The sequence below is a fragment of the Eptatretus burgeri genome, chromosome 5 (assembly GCF_056783735.1).
Source record: "Eptatretus burgeri isolate ZD-2024b chromosome 5, Ebu_testis_v1, whole genome shotgun sequence".
Taxonomy (NCBI): Eukaryota; Metazoa; Chordata; class Myxini; order Myxiniformes; family Myxinidae; genus Eptatretus; species Eptatretus burgeri.
The window spans coordinates 122,584,127-122,605,552 of record NC_140965.1 but is presented as its reverse complement, the minus strand read 5'-3'; the positions used below and the strand labels follow the sequence as shown (position 1 = coordinate 122,605,552).

General features: G+C 40.8%; 1 protein-coding gene across 1 annotated transcript in view; it reads left to right on the top strand.

Moving 5' to 3' along the window:
* The window catches only part of LOC147027264 (ankyrin-3-like), a 493,469-nt gene that overhangs the window by 179,918 nt on the left and 292,125 nt on the right, over positions 1-21,426 (top strand). Inside the window, exons 18-22 of the mRNA XM_085883609.1 lie at positions 6,321-6,518; positions 6,918-7,016; positions 7,128-7,226; positions 7,497-7,595; positions 20,961-21,059. Coding sequence (XP_085739735.1) covers positions 6,321-6,518; positions 6,918-7,016; positions 7,128-7,226; positions 7,497-7,595; positions 20,961-21,059 — 594 coding nt within the window. The remainder of the gene's footprint in view (positions 1-6,320; positions 6,519-6,917; positions 7,017-7,127; positions 7,227-7,496; positions 7,596-20,960; positions 21,060-21,426) is intronic.

The window sequence follows — 21,426 nt, the reverse complement described above, 5'->3', positions numbered from 1 at the left end:
AAAGTGCATATGTGAGACTTTATTCATCCATGTCATTTTTTTATGATAAACTGTCCATATACTTAACATTTGATACCACAACTATGATTCGATGACATAAACTGACAAAGGTGTGGCAGGTTCAAAAATGGCACTCGTTCATAGAAGAAAGCAAAACATCGAGCATACATTCATGGGATTCAATACATCAACAACTCATGCACCAATTCTATATTTTTTGCTTCTCTGATGTCACAGTTGGTCATAAACATTACAAATATGATGAAGGGTGAAACTAGCCTGACAGAATGTATGCACATGAACAAACTATCACCAAGCAAGATATAATGGGTAATGCATTCAATATAATGAATCGGTCCAGAGTTCATTCACTGGTGAACATTGTCAATCTTGATCATTGTCAGTGCTGTCTCCACATAACTGATATGGGATATCTGGCAGTTCTGCATCTGAGTTATCTGAGTCCACATCATCAGAGTCGAGTGGTTTATCGATGATATTGATGAGCTGTTGTGGCAGAACATTTCCTTTTTTTTTTTTTTTTTTTTTTTTTTTTTTTTGTATACCTTGGTCGAGGCTCGTATGAGAGCTAACACACAACTCACAGCAAGGAGGCATGAGACAAGAGGGGCGGGAGTGGAAGGGACAAAACAGTGGGGAACAGACACATTAGGTGAACTGTAGAAGGGAGAGGGATGGGGATGGGACGGGAACATGGCGAAGAGAAGATGGACATTTCAGGGACTTTCAGGAAGGAAAGTAGGAGAAATGAAGGAAGTGGGCTTGGGTGGATTATCGGGGGTAGAAAAGATCGAGGATTTGGATGGGGGAAGATAAGAGGTGGTGGTGAACAGCTGTTTTGAAAGCCTGGAGGGAAGAATGGGAAAGAATAGAGTGAGGAAGTTTATTCCAAAGGCGGGAAAAAAGAGGAATGAAAGAGTGAAGATGAGCAGTGATTCGTGATTTTGGTAGTTTTACCAGAAGGGGGTTGTTGGCGGACCTTGAGCGCCCCGTGGAAATGTGGTGGGGACAAATCGCAGAGAGAGCAGGGGGGGCAAGGCTGGAGAGGAGTCGGTAGAAGACAGAAAGACCACCGACCAACCTGCGGTGATTGAGTGAGAGGCCCAAAGACTCAGCTTCATTGCGGGAGATGCCGATGATCTTAAATGCCCTGGTTTCGACAGCGTGAAGCCGAGAAAGGTGGGAGGCAGGAGCACCAGCCCAGAGGGGAGAGCAGTACTTCCTTCTTACCATAGTGGCTCCATCTTGCCATCCCTCAACTCCCATCCATGGCCAACCGTTACATGTGGAATATCCTGTTTAGCAATATGGGCCCTCTTCCAGATTCCAATCTGATAGTTCACCCGCCTTGTTTGCTGCTCTAAGCTTCTTATACGTGGTGGTAGTGTTCCCAGTTCCACATTTTTTTTAAGGGTCGAGTTGGTCGTCCTTGGCACATAGCTCCTTTATGCGGCCATGTCACAGTTCATTGACCATATGCACTCGAATGCGACAATAGATGGCACAAGTAACACCTCCAATTTGTCAATTTGGTCTTCCTCCACATTTCTCCCAACTGGACAGTACAGCTACAAACTTTGGAGTTTTTTTGAAGAGTTTTCATTGGCTTGATCTTCCCGAGTCCCTTGAAGGCGCTGGTTGTGTCACATCCAGTGTGCGTGTGGCGACACATGAGTGCTGTGCAGTGATGCTGTGTGTATCCCTTTGCGAGCTCAGTGATGTTGATCAGTCTCTGCCTATTTCCCGTGCCAGTATCGAAGAGAATGACAGCATTTTACAAGGTGAGGGCACAGTGCAGTAGGATGAAGATCACATCTCTGTCTAGGCTTTTTATCCAGCTGTACTTGTGTCCATTGTCTTTTCTCATACATGCAGTATAGACCGACTCTGGAGTCTGTTTCCTCTTGGATTGAATGCAGAGTTTCAATTTCCATCTTCGTGGTCATCCCATCTTCAGATGTCAACTGATATGCTGCCACTTCACAGATCAGACGACAAGCTTGCTGGTATACGACTGATGGCTCCATACTTTACAGAGGAGATTGATGAATTGCGTCTTTTTCTCATCGTTTGTCAAGAACAGCTTCCAGTCGGGGACTCCTTTGTGCTTTTGCTTTCACCCTTGATGATGAGTTTCTCACTGTGGCCTAATCGTTCATGTTTCATTGATTTGATGAAATTGGCAGTATACTTATCCTTGCTGAACACCGCATCTGTTGTCTTCGATATCATGTCAAAAATCTTGCGGCAAATCAGACTGAAATTCGCTGCTATTTCTTTCATGTCGTGGAAGTAAGCATTCCCATCATGGACCACAAGTGTATAACTCCACTGATGGTACTGGAGCATCTTCACACTCTTTGATCAGATATGGGAAACATTCTGATTTGTCTGTCTTTACCAGAAATCCATCAGCTGTCCCAATGCTAGAGGGAACAGGGGTCAATGGGTATGTCATCAGTTCCTTCATGTCCAACTGCAAGCCTTGGCTTTGGGACTTCACAAATAATTGGAAGGCAATATTGCCTTGTTGCTTATTATATTGGATCACTTTTTTGCCGTTGTTACTTTCATCTTCTTGTTCATGTCATCAAGGGTGCTCATGTTCATCCGCTTTACTGGTTCAAAGAAGTTTCCGTTCTTGTCCAGTCTGTCAATGATGAAAGCTTCCTTTGCCTCTCTTCCTGCTGGCTCTGCCCTCAGTACATCAGTTGCGATAACTTTGGTTGATCAACTGATGTAGGTAAGCGGCAGCATCCTTAATGATGTCTGCTGAACCTAGTTCATATGCACACTTGACAGCATGGTTTACATCAATGTCAGATCTGTATACAATGTATCCATCCATCAAACTCAAACTGGTTCCCTCAGTTGATCAGCTTCCCTTCCTCTTGATTTTCTTGTGCTCTTCAGAGTTACAGAATATACAATCTGGCTTGAAGATAGTGTTATCTCTCTCAGTTGAAGATCACTTACTTGTTCTTGATGCACATTCTGGATGAACCTCCATGCAGTTAAGATTCATGGTGAATCTCTGATAACATTCACGTTGATATCCATCATTATCTGTACTGTATATGTTTTGTGGATGAGATCACACACCTGTTGCATTCTCTGTATGGAACCAGCTGGTTGGCACAGTCTTTAGGTATTGCACTTCTCTTTGGTGTGGCCACTCTCTTGTCACCTTATCTCATGCTGATGAAGAAGAGAAGTGGTCCACGTTGTGATCCCTGAACATGTATTGCACATCTTGGTTTCATTTTTGAGGTTGACGCTCATCTGACATTACGTTTTCACTTTGATGGTGGGCTATCCTCCATGACTTGAATCTGAAATATAGAAAAAATAAAAATCAACATTCAGAATGGATGCACATGTAAACATGGTGAATGCATTCATTATTATCATGTAGTAGGAAGGAATAAATTGAATGATGAGGACAACCATCAACCATGGCCACAATATCATTCTGACCCTGCATACAAAAATATGACCACAGGACCCATAGCTTATCTGGGCCCTGGCCTAATGTTGTAACCCAAATTTGGTAGCATTCTGACTGGTGTGTCTGGAGAGGAAGGTTTTTGAAGGAATGTATGTGATTTTCCCTAACATTTACGAAGTTTGCCGTTTTGATCCACTTCCGGTCATGTAATCGGCATGACGTCCACAATTTAATTAACATCCCTACTCTGGCCTAATGTTGTAACCCAAATTTAGTAGCATTCTGATTGGTGGGACCAGAGAAGAAGATTTTTGAAGAAATTTACTATGTTGGCCATTTTGACCGACTTAGTCACGTGACGAACGAGGTTTGCAATTCCTGTTACCAGTTACTGCCAAATTTCAGCCGGATTGGCCCAGAAGTTTGGCTGGAGAAGTCGAACAACGAGATGGACGAACAGACGTACGGACGGTGCGCGATGACAATACCTTATCTGGAATGTAAATTCCAGATAAGCTAAAAATCCCTGTCTTTAAAACTTAAAAATAAACCGAATAATTATTCGGCGCAACAATCCTTGTGTTGGAACTGCCACACACCGTCATTTTATGTCATAGAATCATAGTTGTGGTATCAAATATTCGGTATATGGACACAGTTTATTGTAATATATGACTTGGATAAATAAAGTCTCACATATGCACTTCACACAAAAGTAAATGTGTGGATACCTGGAACGTCACAAAATGATCAAATTTCTCCAAAGTCTTTTGACATTTTACTTTTGTTGTGGGATTGTGATGGAACAACCTCAAAAGATATTGTGATGCTAAAGCAGAAGAGAATTGTTGTGTCATATCGTGACATGTTAATGTGGTGTCATTCTTCATGGTTAATCATCTTCTTCATTCTTCATCTTCATCCATCACAATCCCACAACAAAAGTAAAATGTCCAAATATGTCATGATGGCATTCTACCTTGCTTGGTGTTTTTTTATTTATTTTTTTTTTTTGAGATTTCATCATTGTTTTTACAATTATCTAAGAATTTTTTTACCTTCTCTGAAGGGGAGGGGATTGCACTTGGGTCCGTTTGTTTGTCTGTTTGTTTGTTTGTTTATCCACACAGTACTTTAGTGCTTTTCTCCACAACCACTTGTTGGATTGAGACAAAATTTTCACCATAGGAGTGACTACTCATGTAAAATGTATTCTTGATAAATATGACACCATAGGTCACGTGGTGTGGCAGCCATGTTGGAAAAACGGTTAAACTTTGGACCTCTGTCTCTGAAACCACAACAAGGAAAATTTTTAAACACGACACATGGCAAGTACTTCTCATGGGTAATAAGTGTAATGTTTTTATGACATCATAGGTGCCTTTGTTATGACGCCATAACTGCATATGTAAAACGCTACATCCGATCAGTATGAACATTTTTGAGAGTTATCTTGGGATAAAATGGTCCACAGAAAAAAAAAAAATTTATGACTTCATCGGTCACGTGATTCGGCAGGCATATTGTTTTGTTTTTTTAAACCTTCAAAAATCTTCTTCTCTGAAGTGGCTGAACAGATCGAGAGAAACTTTTCACTTATGACCACCTATCTTTGAGGACCAAAATGTTCACACACATGATGTCATAGGTCACATGGTTTGGCAGCCATATTGAATTTACCATAAAACCTATAAAAGAATCTTCTTCTCCAGAACGGCTGGACAGATCGAGGGGAAACTTCACACAAATGTTCCCCAATCCTTAGGGATACCAGGGTATTCACAAAAAATTGATAAGATCCATGCTTGTACTTATTTGGTCTTCCATTTGATTTTAATCCCATTCTGAATTCATTTGAATGAAAATAAACCATGGGTCAGGGTCAAGTGTCCGATTAAAGCGGACGTCTTGGTACCCGGTCATCACTGTGAGCAGTTATAAAGTGGCAGTTCTAGTTATGTCTACTATTAATTACAAAACATTCCAGTACACAAGCACCACACAAAATAAACTACACAAAAACCATATTAAACAAGTCCTGGTAAGGGTCTGCAATCTCTGATTGGTCCTTTTCTTGTTTAAAATGTTTTATATGAAGTTTTATTTGAAAGCCTCATGAAATATGCTCAGGTGGCATCAAAATGTGAAAACTCTGGAGGGAGTGAAAGCTTTTGCAGGCCACTGTACCCATCTCATCCACCAAGTTTCAGCCAAATCCATCCACAACTTTTTGAGATATTGTGCTATATATTATTTATGATCCTATCTCTCAATGTTAGTCACTTAAAAAAAAAAAAACATTGGCGGATCCAGATCTGGATCTCTCCAAAATCTAAACAATTCGTCCTCGTCACAAACCCAACCTGTGCACCAAGTTTTGTCCGAATCCATATAACTTTTTGAGATATCTTGCTCACAGGCATACGGACAGAAAGGGGTGAAAACATAACCCCCATCCACCTTTTGAGGAGGTAATGAAAGATAATGTGGATTTTTTTTACCGGTTCTTTTTTTTTTGGCACACACTGTGCAATCCTTGTCGAATGTGCCATGCTCTGCACAAAGTGTCGGTTCTGATGAAGCAGTTTCTTGGCTAGGGGTTATAATCCCACTCCAACGCAGCTTATACAATTCACCAATTCAAGTGCAAGTTCACCTTTCACATGCAGTATGTTTTATTTTTTAAGTACACGTGTTTTATTGTGCATCTTGACCATTAATCCCACATGTAAAGGGAAAGAGAAAGATTACAAAAATGAGTAAGATGCTCTACAAGACGAGACGTACCATAGAAACAATGAATCGCTCCAGTAGGGATTTGGTTTTATCACGCTTTCATGTCCAACAGAATGGGTACACGCCACTTCACATTGCTTCCAAGAAAAACCAGGTCGAAGCTGTGCAGGCCATGCTGGCGGCAGGTGCTGATAGCAGCATGCTTACCCAGCAGGGTGTTGCACCAATACATCTTGCTTCATTGGAAGGTCATGCTGAAGTGGTAGCACTTCTCCTTGCCCGAAGATCCAACCCTGGTCTCACCACGAAGGTAAGGGCTTCAAATATGACAGCCATTCTTAAAAACGGAAGGCTTAAATCATTTACATCATGTTCAAGATCGTCTTTACATTGGTCCTGGCTTTCTTCTGAAGGTGCCATCTACAGATTACATTTGCAAAATTGTGGAATTTTTGACTCTTCCTCAATCCTTCGTCTTCCTTAACACCACAACAGTGTTCTCATCCATTGCCGTTCTTTCCCTTCTTCCTCTCCAACCTCACTTCCCCTTCCCCTTATCCACCAGGCCCTAATCTAATGTTATAAATCCGTGATGGGATATCGAAAACTTTCCTTACAGACAGCAGAAACTACGAATTATTTTGATTGTTTACTTTCATCCTTTCTGTTAATTTTTTGTTGTGGGCATCTGTTATTTTCCTTTCCAAAGGGGGGGCTTACTCCACTGCACCTAGCAGCACAGGAGGACTGCGTTGGTGTCGCTGAAGTACTCTTCAAGTACAAAGTTGATGGAAATGCTGTAACAAAGGTACAATCCTGGCACATCCTCATCGTACCTCTCCAATCCCCACCATCATATATTGGTTCTCAAAATGTTATCACTGTGAGAGTAACTAGAACAAAATGTGTTTATCTATAGATGGGGTACACCCCTCTGCATGTGGCTTGTCATTACGGCAACATCAAGATGGTAAATTTCCTTCTGCGCAATGCTGCAAGGATCAACAGCAGGACCAAGGTACGGTCCATACTCAAATCAATTAGCTCATTGTAATATTATAAGGAATTTTTCCAAACATCGCTGGCATACACCTATCACAGCATTGATATTATTCATCAAGTCATCATTTGTTTTAAATTCATAAAATAGCATTATGGATTTATATACTTTGATGCACCTTATATGCTATCATGTCACCCAGATGATTTCACACCATTTCATTTGTCGTGATGCACCTCCTTGTCTGAATTACCTTTCCCTCATGCAAATTGCATTACCCACGGACAGAGTGGTTATACTCCTCTGCACCAAGCTGCTCAACAGGGGCACACGCTTGTCATCAATGCTTTACTTCAGCATGGAGCAAGGCCGAGTGAACTGACCACGGTGAGTGTTATCAGAAAACAGGCAATTACATTGTGGTTTGCAGTGCTAACCTATTAGTGGGAACCCTGAACTGGAAACCCATTACCTGGGGGGGGGTCAAATCCAGCTGATTGCCCCAATATTAAGGATTTGGATTGTAATCTTTATGAGGTCAAGCGATTCTCAGGAAAATTGTCGCTGTTTAATTGTTTGTTGAAAATCCATCTGGCTCATAAATAACCCACAAGGTGGAATCGTAAGCCTGTCCCACCTGGTCTGATGCTCGTCCAAGCATTGTGGTTTACATTTATTCCCTTCATTTGTTACAGGATGTCAATCTTAAAAACTTCTTCTTGACTTAATGAGACACGAGTACATTGATATTGTCCAATTATAATGTGTTTGATGCCCCACACAATGTTCAGTTGGCTTTTGTACTCGTGTACTTGTTAAGAAATCTGGGTATGTTGAATATAAATGTGGATTCCTGAGTTAGTAAAGTTCAAGTTTTTGTTTGTTTGTTTTTCCACTCCGAACATCGGTGCATTGGATCAGACTGCGATTAACGGCTGGTTGATTAAACATGTCCGTACGTCCAATTCGTTCACTTGGATTTGAAGAAGTTTGTGGGTTATGAATGAAATGTTGCCACTGATGTGTATAAAATAGGGGTGAGTGTGGTCAAGTTTGTACTTTGGTTGGCTGTGGCTTTCAAAAATGACAGTAGATCATCCCAGCTCCAAAAACCTTATTTGATATACATACTAGGGGAAACGCCTGTAAAAATGATGGATGCACAAAACTCAACACAACACACACGCAAAGTTATGGATTATGTCCGATTAATTATTTGCAATAAATAATACAGCCCAATTAATGATACTTTCCTTGGGGAGGATTTGCAGCGAGGGGAGCAATTTTTCAACTAATTTGTGAAAACATTGCATATTGGAATGAGAGCATCGTGATGGCCCAAGTCCAGGATGCCACTGTATAACACAGACACAGACCTTTTATTGATTGCTCCTGTTATAACAATAGGTTGTGCAGTTTAATGCTGTTCCTTTTTGAAATAAATATTGACTGTCATTGACCCCAACATGAGGGCAAGGCGATCTTTAGTAGCCTTAAATCCGGAAGCATGTTTTTCTTCATGGGAGATGAAAGTGTGCATTGGCATTTGCTTCCAAAACAAGCCTGTTCATCGATGATATGAAAGAGGCAAATGAAAAAAAAAAACTTGAGCTCTTTATCATTAAGAAACCCTTGTAGCCTTTTCAAGATTGTTGAGCAGGCCAAAAAAATTGTGAATTAAGATCCCAGTGAGGGAGAGGGAGGTGACCAAGGATGAGCCTTGATAAAAGATAATTAAATAAGGCCGTTAATTATCATCAAATTAGGAGTTTTAATTAACCCAAACACCCAATTTTAATTCATGCACACACAACCTTGCAGATCCCTTGGTATGCATGCAAAGTTTCAGGCTGCACGCTGTCATTGTGTTGGAGTTATGGAGGAGATACACACACACACACACACACACACACACACACACACACACACACACACACACACACACACACACACACAGTCATTTATTAGTATGGATTTGAATGACTATCATTTTCATCAATCGGTTCATCTATTTCCGTGGATCTCTTTCTGAATGATTGCCACTCAGACTCACCCATGAAAACATTGCATATTGGAATGAGATTGAGCATCGTAATGGCGATCTTTAGCATCCCCCCCTTTTTGTTGATTTGGTCGGTTAATTATTTGGTGAAAAAAATGCTTTGCCAAGTATATTGGTCGGTTGCGTTTGTCTGTCTGTTTCTGTTTTTCTGTATGTTTGTCACACGATTTTTGGCTGCAGTTTTCAAGCAATCGTTCTGAAAAATTGTGTGTGTGTGTGTGTGTGTGTGTGTGTGTGTGTGTGTGTGTGTGTGTGTGTGTGTGTGTGTGTGTGTGTGTGTGTGTGTGTGTGTGTGTGTGTGTGTGTGTGTGTGTGTGTGTGTGTGTGTGTGTAGTTGACTGGCCAAGGACAGCAATGCTTAATTTTGGTGAAGGTTTACCCTAAGTTTGTGAAAACATTGCATATTAACCCAAACACCCAATTATAATTCATGCACACACAACCTTGCAGATCCCTTGGTATGCATGCAAAGTTTCAGGCTGCACGCTGTCATTGTGTTGGAGTTATGGAGGATACACACACACACACACACACACACACACACACACACACACACACACACACACACACACACACACACACACACACACACACACACACACACACACACACTCATTTATTAGTATGGATTTGAATGACTATCATTTCATCAATGACTATCATTGAATGATCCCTCACCTCCCTCCAAAGGGTCGGAATGCCAAATCTGGATCGGGATCAGATAACTTTTGAAGTGATTCTTCATCATTGAGAGATCGGGCCATAAATGATATTGCATGATATCTCATAAGGTTATGGATGGATTCGGATTAAACTTGGTGGATATGTTGGGTGTGCGACAAGGACTAATTGATTCGATTTTGCTGAAGATCCAAATCTGGAGCTGAGCATTTTTAAATTAATTCTTCACCATTGAGAGATAGGGCCGAACACGATATGTAGCACAATATCTCAAAAGGTTATAGATGTATTCAGATGAAACTTGGTGGACAGGTTGGGTGTGTGAAAAGGACTAATTGATTCAACTTTGGTGAAAATTCGAATCAGGATCTGGATATGAGAATTTTTAAAGTGATTCATTACCATTGAGAGATGGGGCCAAAAACTATGTATCGCATGATATCTCAAAAGGTTGTGGACAAGTTATGACAAAACTAGGTGGATGAGTTGGTTAGATGACAAGAACAAGCTGATTTGTCTTTGGTTAAGGACCATATTCAGATCTGACCTGTCAGTGGATACAAAATGTAAACTGTCCAGCCTGGTGGAGGTATGCGCTCGACCGGGTGCCGTTCCATTTCACCAAGTGTCACTCTACGAGTGATTTTTTTTTTTTTTCATTCTATCTGTCTCTTTGTTATGAGGAATATTGAAAATTTCTATCATATGTCGGTTTGTGTCTTTCGTTTGTATGTTTGTATGTTTATCATACATGTGATGTAGGACTAGAGTCCACTTTTTGGGGGGCTCAGACTCGCACTCAACTCTTCAGGACTCGGACTTTGAATGTCAAGTCTCGAGTGAGTGGGTGTGTGGTCTAGTTTGAGTGTGGTCCAGTTTGGACTTTGGTTGGCTGTGGCTGAGTGTGGTCCACAATGTTTATCAGTGATGTTGGACTCAAGTCCACTTTTTGGGGGGCTCAGACTCGCACTCGACTCTTCAGGACTCGGACTTTGAATGTCAAGTCTCGAGTCTGGCAAAATTTAGTGTACAGTAAAACTTTTATGGTACAGTAGAAGTAAAAAGTGTACATGAATGCTTTTAGGGTACAGTGGAAGGAATAGTGTACAGTATAAAGCCTTTAGTGTTCAGCAGCAAGCACCCACACGTACAGTAACCAGGCCTAATTGGTTTCCCATGAAAATTATTGGGCCGTGCAACCATGAAGAAGTTGATTATAAAGGATTAACAGACAGAATTAAACAATCCTGCACTGTCCTGCATTTAAACAATTAAACAAGTGGGAAAATGAAAATAACTCCAACCGATGTTCCAGATTTTCGGACATATTAAACTCAGACGTCGTACCTTCGTGTAATGGCGCGCAATCCAAAACGTATTCTGTTCTTTCAAAGAGCACTTTTAATGACTCACCAAGTACAGTGGAAAATCGATATAACGCTCACCGGTGGGGTCCAAAGCGACTAGGGCGTTATAAATGATACAGCGCTATACTGATGCAGTGAAAAATATTTTATATTACATACAAACCAGAGCCAAAACACGTGGACATGTACGTCCGCCATCTTGGATTGTTGGGGTTGATGATGAAGCGGTCAAGTTATTTTCTTTTCTTTTTTTTAAACAAGAAATAAACACAGGAATTGAATGCATACAGAATATATTTTATTACCTTCGCAAACTTTGTTGCGAAGGTTATGTTTTGATCACTGTGTATTTATTTATTTGTGAATATGTGTTTGTTTGTTTGTTATTCGCATAACTCCAAAAGTATTGAACTGAATCGCAGCAAATTTGGTGGGATGATTGGTTATTATCCGAGGAACATTTCATTAGATTTTGGGAGCGATCGGGTCAAAGGTCAAGGTCATGAAAAGGTCAAAATCGTCTTTTTACCATCGCGCGGTCAATTTGTATCCAATTTGCATGAAACTAATGTCAAAATGTTCAGAATTCAATGCCCCATCTTGTGATATGTGACGTGACACAATGACGTAATAACCCTTATTAGCGGTTGGGAGTCAAAGGTCAGGGGGGGTCACGACATTGCAAAGTGTGCGGTTTTAGTCATAACACGGTCAATTCTTATCCGATTTGCATGAAACCAACACCAAAATGTTGACTGTTCTGTTCCCCACACTCTAATACCAATTGCAAAATTAAGAGTACAAAGGTCAAGGTCGAGGTCATGAAAAGGTCAAAATCACCATTTTGCCATAGTGCGGTCGATTTTTATCCAATTTGCATGCAACCAATGCCAACATGTTGTGAATTCAATGCCCAATCTTGTGATATACGATATGACACAATGACGTCATTACCTTTGTTAGCAGTTTGGGTCAAAGGCCAGGGGGGTCAACGACCTTTATTATCATAACGCGGTCAATTCTTATACAATTTGCATGTAAGTAGATTCAAAATGTTTAGAATTCAATTCCCTATCCTGAGATGTGTAATATTTGACAGTGACTTTATTCTTCCATGTTTCGTGTTTTGTCAAATGATGTACGTAGTTAGTCCAGACGATTTGTTAGGGTTAGTGCTTTTTGCGTCTTATGCGTCCTTTTCAGGATAATATGTCCCTTTGGTTACCAGTTTGGGCATTTTACTTTTGCAGGATTAATTTTTGTATGAACCGTGCATTGGTAGTTTCTCAGTTGTTCTCAAATAATACAAAACAATTAACTGTTTTAATTGTTCAATTAATGTTTGTTTTTTCACAATAAATAACTTATTTAGAAAAACAGAAACTCGTGTGTGCTAAATGCCCCTAAAATGCCAGAAAATAATTTCTTATAATGTGACCAGTTGTCATCAGATTGACTTGACACCGACACCCAAAAAGGTCAGGGAGTTCATACAGAAATTGTACAATGCACGCGAATCAGTGTCAAACAGCAGGAAATTTAATGTTTTTAAGCCATCATAACACATATGAGATGGCAGATGTGGTATGGGATTAAATACCCTCACAATCAACGGTTTCTGGGGGGGGGGGAAATGTCGCGTTGGCGAAGGTATGCGTTCTACTGAGTGCCCGTTCTAGTTTTTTTAATGTACAATCGAACGTTACTTACAAAATTATAAATACAAAATGTACATTATCACATAAATCGGTGAAATATTTTACGCTTCCTTAATCACAAAACGGATACGGAATTTATATCTTGAAGAATTCGGAATTTATTTCTTGAAGAAATCGGTGATCTTGGTTGGTTTCATGAATGCTCTTGAGAGTCTTCGGGTGTCATCCAGAAGGATTTTAACCTGGTGTATCTTCAAACGAAGATTGGGGCATTCCTGCTCATCCAAGGACTCCAACCAACGAAGACCATAAAGGAAAGACTGTTCAGCTTTGGAGTGGAGAGGCTGGGGGAGAGGTTCAACTGGTGCCTCTTCTTCTTCCGACTCCTCTAGGGGTTCCTCTTCCTCTCCAGTTGTCAGCTGTTCTTCTCTGAACAGTTCTTCAGCTAGGTCTCTTTCTTCTTGATCAACCCAGGCCTGGAGAGCATCAAGAGCTGATGTGCCAGGGACAAGGTTGAGGGCCGTGATGGCAGACCTGCCCACCTCCTCCTTGGAGAACCCAATGAAGTCTTCTTCATTATCAGACTTGGGAGGACTTAGGCCTTTCCTCCAGCAGTTAATGATGGTGTCCTTGGTGACCTTCTCCCAGGCTGGCCCTGCAAACTCCATCGTCTTCTTAACGTCCATGGCCTTGAGGAAGATGGTCATCTCTTTCTGCTCCCTGGCCATAGCTTCGCATAATTGATCTTTGTAGAATAGCTTGAAACAGTTGATGACCCCCTGGTCCAAAGGCTGGATCTTGCTGGTGGTGTTCTTGGGCATAAAGGAAGCGAAGATCTTCCCATCCTTGGACTTTAAGATGTCTCCTGATGGATGAGATGGGGCGTTGTCAATGAGGAGGATAGCTTTCTCTTCTTGCCCAAGCTTTCTCAGGTGCTTCCGCACAGCAGGGCAGAACCTCTGGAAGAACCAGTCCTTGAAATGGGCTCCTGTCATCCAAGCCTTCCTGGTGTTGGTGTAAATGCAGGAAAGGAGGGATCTGTTGACATGGTGTAGACACCTGGGGTTTGGTGACTTCCCGATGACCAACGGGGTCATCTTCCGAGACCCTGACCTGTTGGCACAAAGAAGGAGGCTGACTTTGTCCTTTGGCTTCTTGTGTCCAGTCTTTCTTGATGGGTTGTCATCCAGGTCCATAGTTCTGTCTGGAGGGGTCTTGTAGTACAGACCAGTTTCATCTGCATTGAAAACCTGGTCTTCTGTGAAGTTGTTGCCTTCGATTAGTTCATTGAAGACAGAGAGGTATTTATTGGCAGATTCAAGGTCTGCAGACTTGGCCTCTCCATGTTGTTGGTTCATGTGGACCCCATGTCGATCCTGCCAGCGTTGCAGCCACCCCCTAGTTAAGCTGTAGTCAGCATCTTCACCTCTCTCTTACTTGTGAAGATCGTTGTTGATCTTCTTGGCCTGATGAAGGAGGATGGTGCCTGAGATGGGTATGTCAAGCTCTCTAGACTTACAGAACCAATTGAATAGTTCCTCGTCCAACTCCTGATCCTTCCCAAGCTTTACTCTCTTCTTCTTCATCCCTTCATTGGAGTTGACAGTGACGATGAAGCTCTTGATGTTCTCTTCATCCTTCGACCATCCTCTTAGAGTTGAACCGGCGATGCCTGTATCCTTGCTGATGGTCGCTTGAGTTTCACCATTCCGTATCCGTTTAATTATGTGTAGCTTCTCCTCTATGGAATAACACTTCCGCTTCGGCATGGCGGCGCTGAACTGAACAGAGCAAACAAAACTAACAAATTTGAAGATTTCTCAGCTGGTAGGTGATGAAGATGTCGAAGAATTGGTACAGGAGATGTAACGGGAGCTTAGATTTAAGTTGTTGACAACTCTTCCAAAAGGATGTGGGCGGTAGAGCACGCGAACATTAGTTAATCTTGTACAATACAGTACTGTACTTACGTTGTGTACTGGGTTGTATGGTGTTAGAAGGGAACATGAACGTGAGTTACAGGAGATACGGATGTGATGACGATTTGAATTTAATTGATTTTGTTCATCTCATCTTCGCATTTATACGGGAAAGGTGCGAGAAGATGACACCTCGTGAGTATTTTCACACCACATGTCAACTCAACACAGAGCGATGACAGCTTGAATTTTTTTCGCCACTTAGTGCTATTTTGGACTAACTTTGTCTCTATTTTCTCACTTTTTTGCCTTTAAACATGAAATACAGTAATCCCCCGTTTCTCGTGGGGGTTACGTTCCAAACCTCCCCGCACTAAGTGAAAATCCGCGATGAATGGACGCCTCCCCCAAAAATCGACTCGTCTAGTCTGATCGGTTTGGGAGTGATTGGGTTTGAGGTGCCTGAGATCGACTAGTCTGGTCTGGTCGGTTTGGCAGTGATTGGGTTTGAGGTGCCATAGATCGACTAGTCTGGTCTGGTCAGTTTGGCAGTGATTTAGTTTGAGGTGCCGGAGATCGACTAGTTTGGTCTGGTCGGTTTTGAGGTGCTGGGTCTGAGCAGTGCTCATCCAACGGCGGCAAACCTTTTTTCCTTCCTGAAGCATACAGTATATCGAGCACCTTAACCTTAACCTTCTCCTGGAGCATCCCAGGACCTTCCTCTGGCGCTTCGGTTCCTTGCCAGAAGCCTCAGAAGGTGCAGGGCGTTAGGGCGGCATCGTGGTGCTTGGAGAAAAAAACGTAGAAAATATTCGAAGTTCACAAGCGAAACTTTGGCTCGTGCGTTGTGTGACTGGTCGAGCACCACGTGTTATAACTTATTGCTTAAATAATTTATATTTTACATATTATTACCGCGATGTACCGGGGGAATCCGCAGAAAAAAATTAGTTACGTTCCAAGGGAAAACCCGCGATGAACCGGGGGCGCGATAGTTGAACCGCGATGACGCGGGGGTTGACTGTAGTAGTATTTTTTGGGGTCCAAGGTGTATGAGCGTTATATCAGTACAAGCGCTATAACGCTTAGCGTTGTATCGATTTTCCACTGTAACTTTAAACGTGAAGACCAAATGGCTTATCTTTAGACCCTATCAACACTAGTTTTCAGTGCTGCACAAAAATAAGGGATATTTTCTGGATAGTAATAAGAATGAGGTTTTGTAATGTAAGAAGAAAGTGTAAACGAGTCATCTATTTATACGCTGCCTTAAGCCATCTTTCTTAAAGTAAACTATGTTGAAAAATATGTTTAATAAACATGGTAACATACTTTACATCGTTGTACTTGTAAACATGAAAAAAAGACTATTATTTAGACATTCATATCAACAAGTTCGGCATTACTTTGCGTTTTATGGAAAAAAAAAAAACAATTAAAAACAAGCAGTCATAGACTGGTACTTACGAAATCAACTTGACCTCTGACTTTGTCTCATAAAAGCTGTCTCCAGAGAAGGTAGCGACGCAACCCAGATGTTTCTACGATGATTCTGTACCAAACCATCAAAAATTGAATGTTTGACCTCACTGTGACCTTGACCTTTGACCGATTTTGACCAAAATCTAATCAGCGCTAGCCATCACCATCCTGAATCACGTGGTGTAATTTGACATTGGTAGCTTCTTCCGTTCTCGACTTATAACTTTTCTTTGGATGCTTGACCTCACTGTGACCTTGACCTTTGACCGATTTTGACCAAAATCTAATCAGCGCTAGCCATCACCATCCTGAATCACGTGGTGTAATTTGACATTGGTAGCTTCTTCCATTCTCGAGTTATCGTGCCTACAAACAAACAAACAAACAAACAAACAAACAAACAGTCATAGAATGGTACTTACGAAATCGTCAACTTGACCTCTGACCTTGTCTAATAAAAGCTGTCTCTCGAGAAGGTAGCGACGCAAACCAGAAGTTTTAACGATGATTCTGTATCAAACCATCAAAAATCGTAATGTCGACCGAAGCAAAAATCTCCATTTCTCCACGCAATTATACCTTAACGTAACTCAACGACGCATCTGCTCGAGCGCACTGCATCATGGGACGACCCGTGACGCGTCGAGTGAAATATTTTTTATACAATCTCAAAACGTCTCCAAAACATCCGATTTTTACCAGAATTTCGACAACCGAGTTTTAAGCGTCCGAAGCGATCGCAAAAACCGAAGACAAAATTAAAATCGAAGTTAAAACGAACTTGTAACGTCGAGCGAAGCAAAAATACTCCATTTCTCCACGTGAATTTACGGAATTATGTTTGACCTCACTGTGACCTTTATCTTTGACCGATTTTGACCAAAATCTAATCAGCGCTAGCCATCACCCTCCTGAATCACGTGGTGTAATTTGACATTGGTAGCTTCTTCCGTTCTCGAGTTATCATTTTTTGGATGTTTGACCTCACTGTGACCTTGACCTTAGACCGATTTTGACCAAAATCTAATCAGCGTGAGCCATCACCATCCTGAATCACGTGGTGTAATTTGACGTTGGTAGCTTCTTCCGTTCTCGAGTTATCTGTACCAAACCATCAAAAATCAAATATTTGACCTCACTGTGACCTTGACCTTAGACCGATTTTAACCAAAATCTAATCAGCACTAGCCATCACCATCCTGAATCACGTGGTGTAATTTGACATTGGTTGCTTCTTCCGTTCTCGAGTTATCGTGCCTACAAACAAACAAACAAACAGAAACGGAAGTCATCAATATACTTATGAAATCTTTAGATTTTGTAAGTAACAAACAAACAGTCATAGACTGGTAGTTACGAAATCGTCAACTTGACCTCTGACCTTGTCTAAATAAAGCATGAAACAGTCAGAAGCCCAAGGGGAGCTTGAATTCTGAATTCATTGTGGTCTACGATTTTACACTGGTTTGCAGATAATGAGTCCCAGACAAAAACCATATTTCTTATAAAAATTCCATTTTTTTGTTTTTGTTTTTAAAAAAAAGTGATTCAGTACCAGCAGGATATGGCAGATAATCGGTGTATTACTTTTCAGAAGAATCTGATAAAAGACTTATTATTTTTTATATATATATATATATATATATATATATATATATATATATATATATATATATATATATATATATATATATATATATATATATATATATATATCAGTTATTCATCGCTGTTCCAGAATTTCGACAACCGAGTTTTAAGCGTCCCAAGCGATCGCAAAAACCGAAGACAAAATTAAAATCGAAGTTAAAACGAACTCGTAACGTCGAGCGAAGCAAAAATCTCCATTTCTCCACGCAAAACCTTAACGTCACCCAACGACTCGTCTGCTCGAGCGCACTGCATCATGGGACGACCCATGACTCGTCGAGTGAAATATTTTTTATACAATCTGAAAATGTCTCCAAAACATCCGATTTTTTTTTACCAGAATTTCGACAACCGAGTTTTAAGCGATCGCAAAAACCGAAGACAAATTTAAAATCGAAGTTAAAATGAACTCGTAACGTCGAGCGAAGCAAAAATACTCCATTTCTCCACATGAATTTACGGAATTATGTTTGACCTCACTGTGACCTTGACCTTTGACCGATTTTGACCAAAATCTACTCAGCACTAGCCATCAGCCTCCTGAATCACCTGGTGTAAATTGACATTGGTAGCTTCTTCTGTTCCCGAGTTATCGTGCCTACAAACAAACAAACAAACAAACAGAAACGGAAGTCATCAATATACTTACGAAATCTTTAGATTTCGTAAGTAACAAGCAGTCATAGACTGGTACTTACGAAATCGTCAACTTGACCTCTGACCTTGTCTAATAAAAGCTGTCTTGAGAGAAGGTCGCGACGCAAACCAGAAGTTTCTACGATGATTCTGTACCAAACCATCAAAAATCGAATGTTTTGGATGTTTGACCTCACTGTAACCTTGACCTTTGACCGATTTTGACCAAAATCTAATCAGCGCTTGCCATAACCCTCCTGAATCACGTGGTGTAATTTGACATTGGTAGCTTCTTCCGTTCTCGAGTTATCCTGCCTACAAACAAACACACAAACACACAAACACACAAACAAACAAACAAACAAACAGAAACGGAAGTGATCAATATACTTACGAAATCTAAAGGTTTCGTAAGTAATTAACAATTATATCTCACTTCTGATTGGCTGACATAATGCCTTCCATATCACCATTATTATTTGAGATAGAACCTCGACATTTGGTATGTTTAACTGTAAATGCTATCCTGAGGACATGTTAAAATCCGTGCGCCACAGCATATCGGGAATCAAATGCACAGCGGTCTCCGAGCTGTTCGGGTAACGATGAGAGTTTTTCACATTTGATGTAAAAAAAAAATAATAATAATAATTGTTTAACAGTGTGAAGCGGATTGCTGTGATTACCTGAATTGGTCAGAATGTCAAATCTGAACAAACCTGAAGGAATTGGAGGAAAAATAAGGGTTACGGTTACGGTTATGGTTACGGTTATTAATTTTTTTGTTCTTTAAAACAAATCACACCACAGTGTGAAGGAGACTTATGTGATTACATAAACTGGTCAGAATGTCAACTCTAACAGCAACAAAATGAATGAATTAGAGTGAAAATATGGAGCAGGAAAGCTTGGTTCCAAACAGGATTTCAGGCTAAAATCATCTAAATAATGTCAGCATCTGTTTCCTTGACAAAAAGTAACCTAAAGATGTTTGTTTCAATATGAGTTCATATTTTAAAAACATATTTTTCAAAATTGGATCTGGAAAACCAGAGTTGGATTTCTCTGTTGAGCGACCGGTGGAATTTGCTCTTGATTAATAATTTTTACCTTTATGTGAATGATTGTTTAATTGAACTTGAAAATGAACAGTTTTGAAGTTTTACCTTTGTTGGTGCTCTTTTCCTTTATTCTCGGATGACTTGCTGAAATAACTGAAATAACAGACTTGATGAAGTTAATTGATGAATATTTATCTGTTAGTACAGAATAATCCAATTGTTTTTACAGCTCCCTTCCAAAATTAATTTTTATCAACAAATATTGAGGCTTGTGGCAGAGCATAACGACAGCAGGCAATGGATCTGGGGTAATGAATGACAAACTGGGGCACAGGGATAATGGTGGGATGACAACAATTATGGATGAATCACAGCACAATGAAAGGTTATTGAAGGAGAAGGGTGAGAAGGGTCTTGGGTGGGTGTAGTAATGCTCACTCGTGGAAATGGAAGAGGCCCTGAGGGGAGAACGGACTTGAAAGGCTCTTGCGAAGAGCTCAAGACAATGGACGCAAGAAGAGAATTTCCAAACGAGAAAAGACGGGTTAATGAAGGAACGGAGGTGAGCATTGAGTTTAAAGTTGAGGTGGGAACACGGAAAGGGTTTTTGGCAGAATGTGTGAGACCTCAAGGGACAATGGATGGAGAGAGAGGTGAGAGGGCAGGAGTAGAAAGATTAGACAAGAGACGCGAAAACACCTCCAAGGCCACAAACCACACAGTAAACAAAAAATTAAGCAAATTAGCAACGAATGTTAATGTTCCCCGTAAAGGACCCCCCACCTGGTCACTATTTGATGCAATGTCTTGACAGCAAAGCACAAGTATGACTGTTCATAGTCAGTTTTTACAATCAAACTCAGATGAGGTACTCAAAGCTGAATGATCATGTTAACCATCCCACCTGTCTAAATGTTGTTCCTGAGACAGCTGGACTTTCTTACCAACAGTTTCCTTCAGCAACTTGGCAATTTCGCTTGTGCTTGAAAAATGTAGAATCCAAGTCCTTCAGATGGACGTGGAACTCTCATTCCAAGACTCCAGTGTAGTGTCCTCACCACCACTATAACTATATTATAAAATTATTGCTGTCAGGATTGTTATTGTTGTTTTAATATGGTTATTGTGTTATTTATTGTATTTGTTGTCCCTTCCCCACTTCTAAATACTTTGTTTTACACATACAAGTGTGGGCACCTGCTCATGTTCAAACAGAAGCATTTTCTTTTCATGCAGAATGGTAACACAGCCCTGGCGATTTCACGGCGTCTTGGCTACATCTCCGTGGTAGATACACTGAAGCCTGTAACGAAGGAAGATGCTGAAGGAACAGCGGTAAGGCCTGCACAAGGTAATGGGCAAATTCCTGACAACATTTATCATTTATCCCAAAGGGTAAGGATTAAAAAAGGAAAACTATACTCATACTTCAGTCGTGCGTGTGCGTGTGTGTGTGTGTGTGTGTGTGTGTGTGTGTGTGTGTGTGTGTGTGTGTGTGTGTGTGTGTGTGTGTGTGTGTGTGTGTGTGTGTGTGTGTGTGTCCATTCCCTGCGATCCGAACCAAATCAGTGTAAACACCCACACACAGTGCATACGCAAAAGGTCTCGTTTAGCATTCATACATCATTTCGAAAATCACGTATTGTGAATCATATACGAACGATCTCACAGGAATTCCAGTTTGTTTTGGGTTCAACTTCAC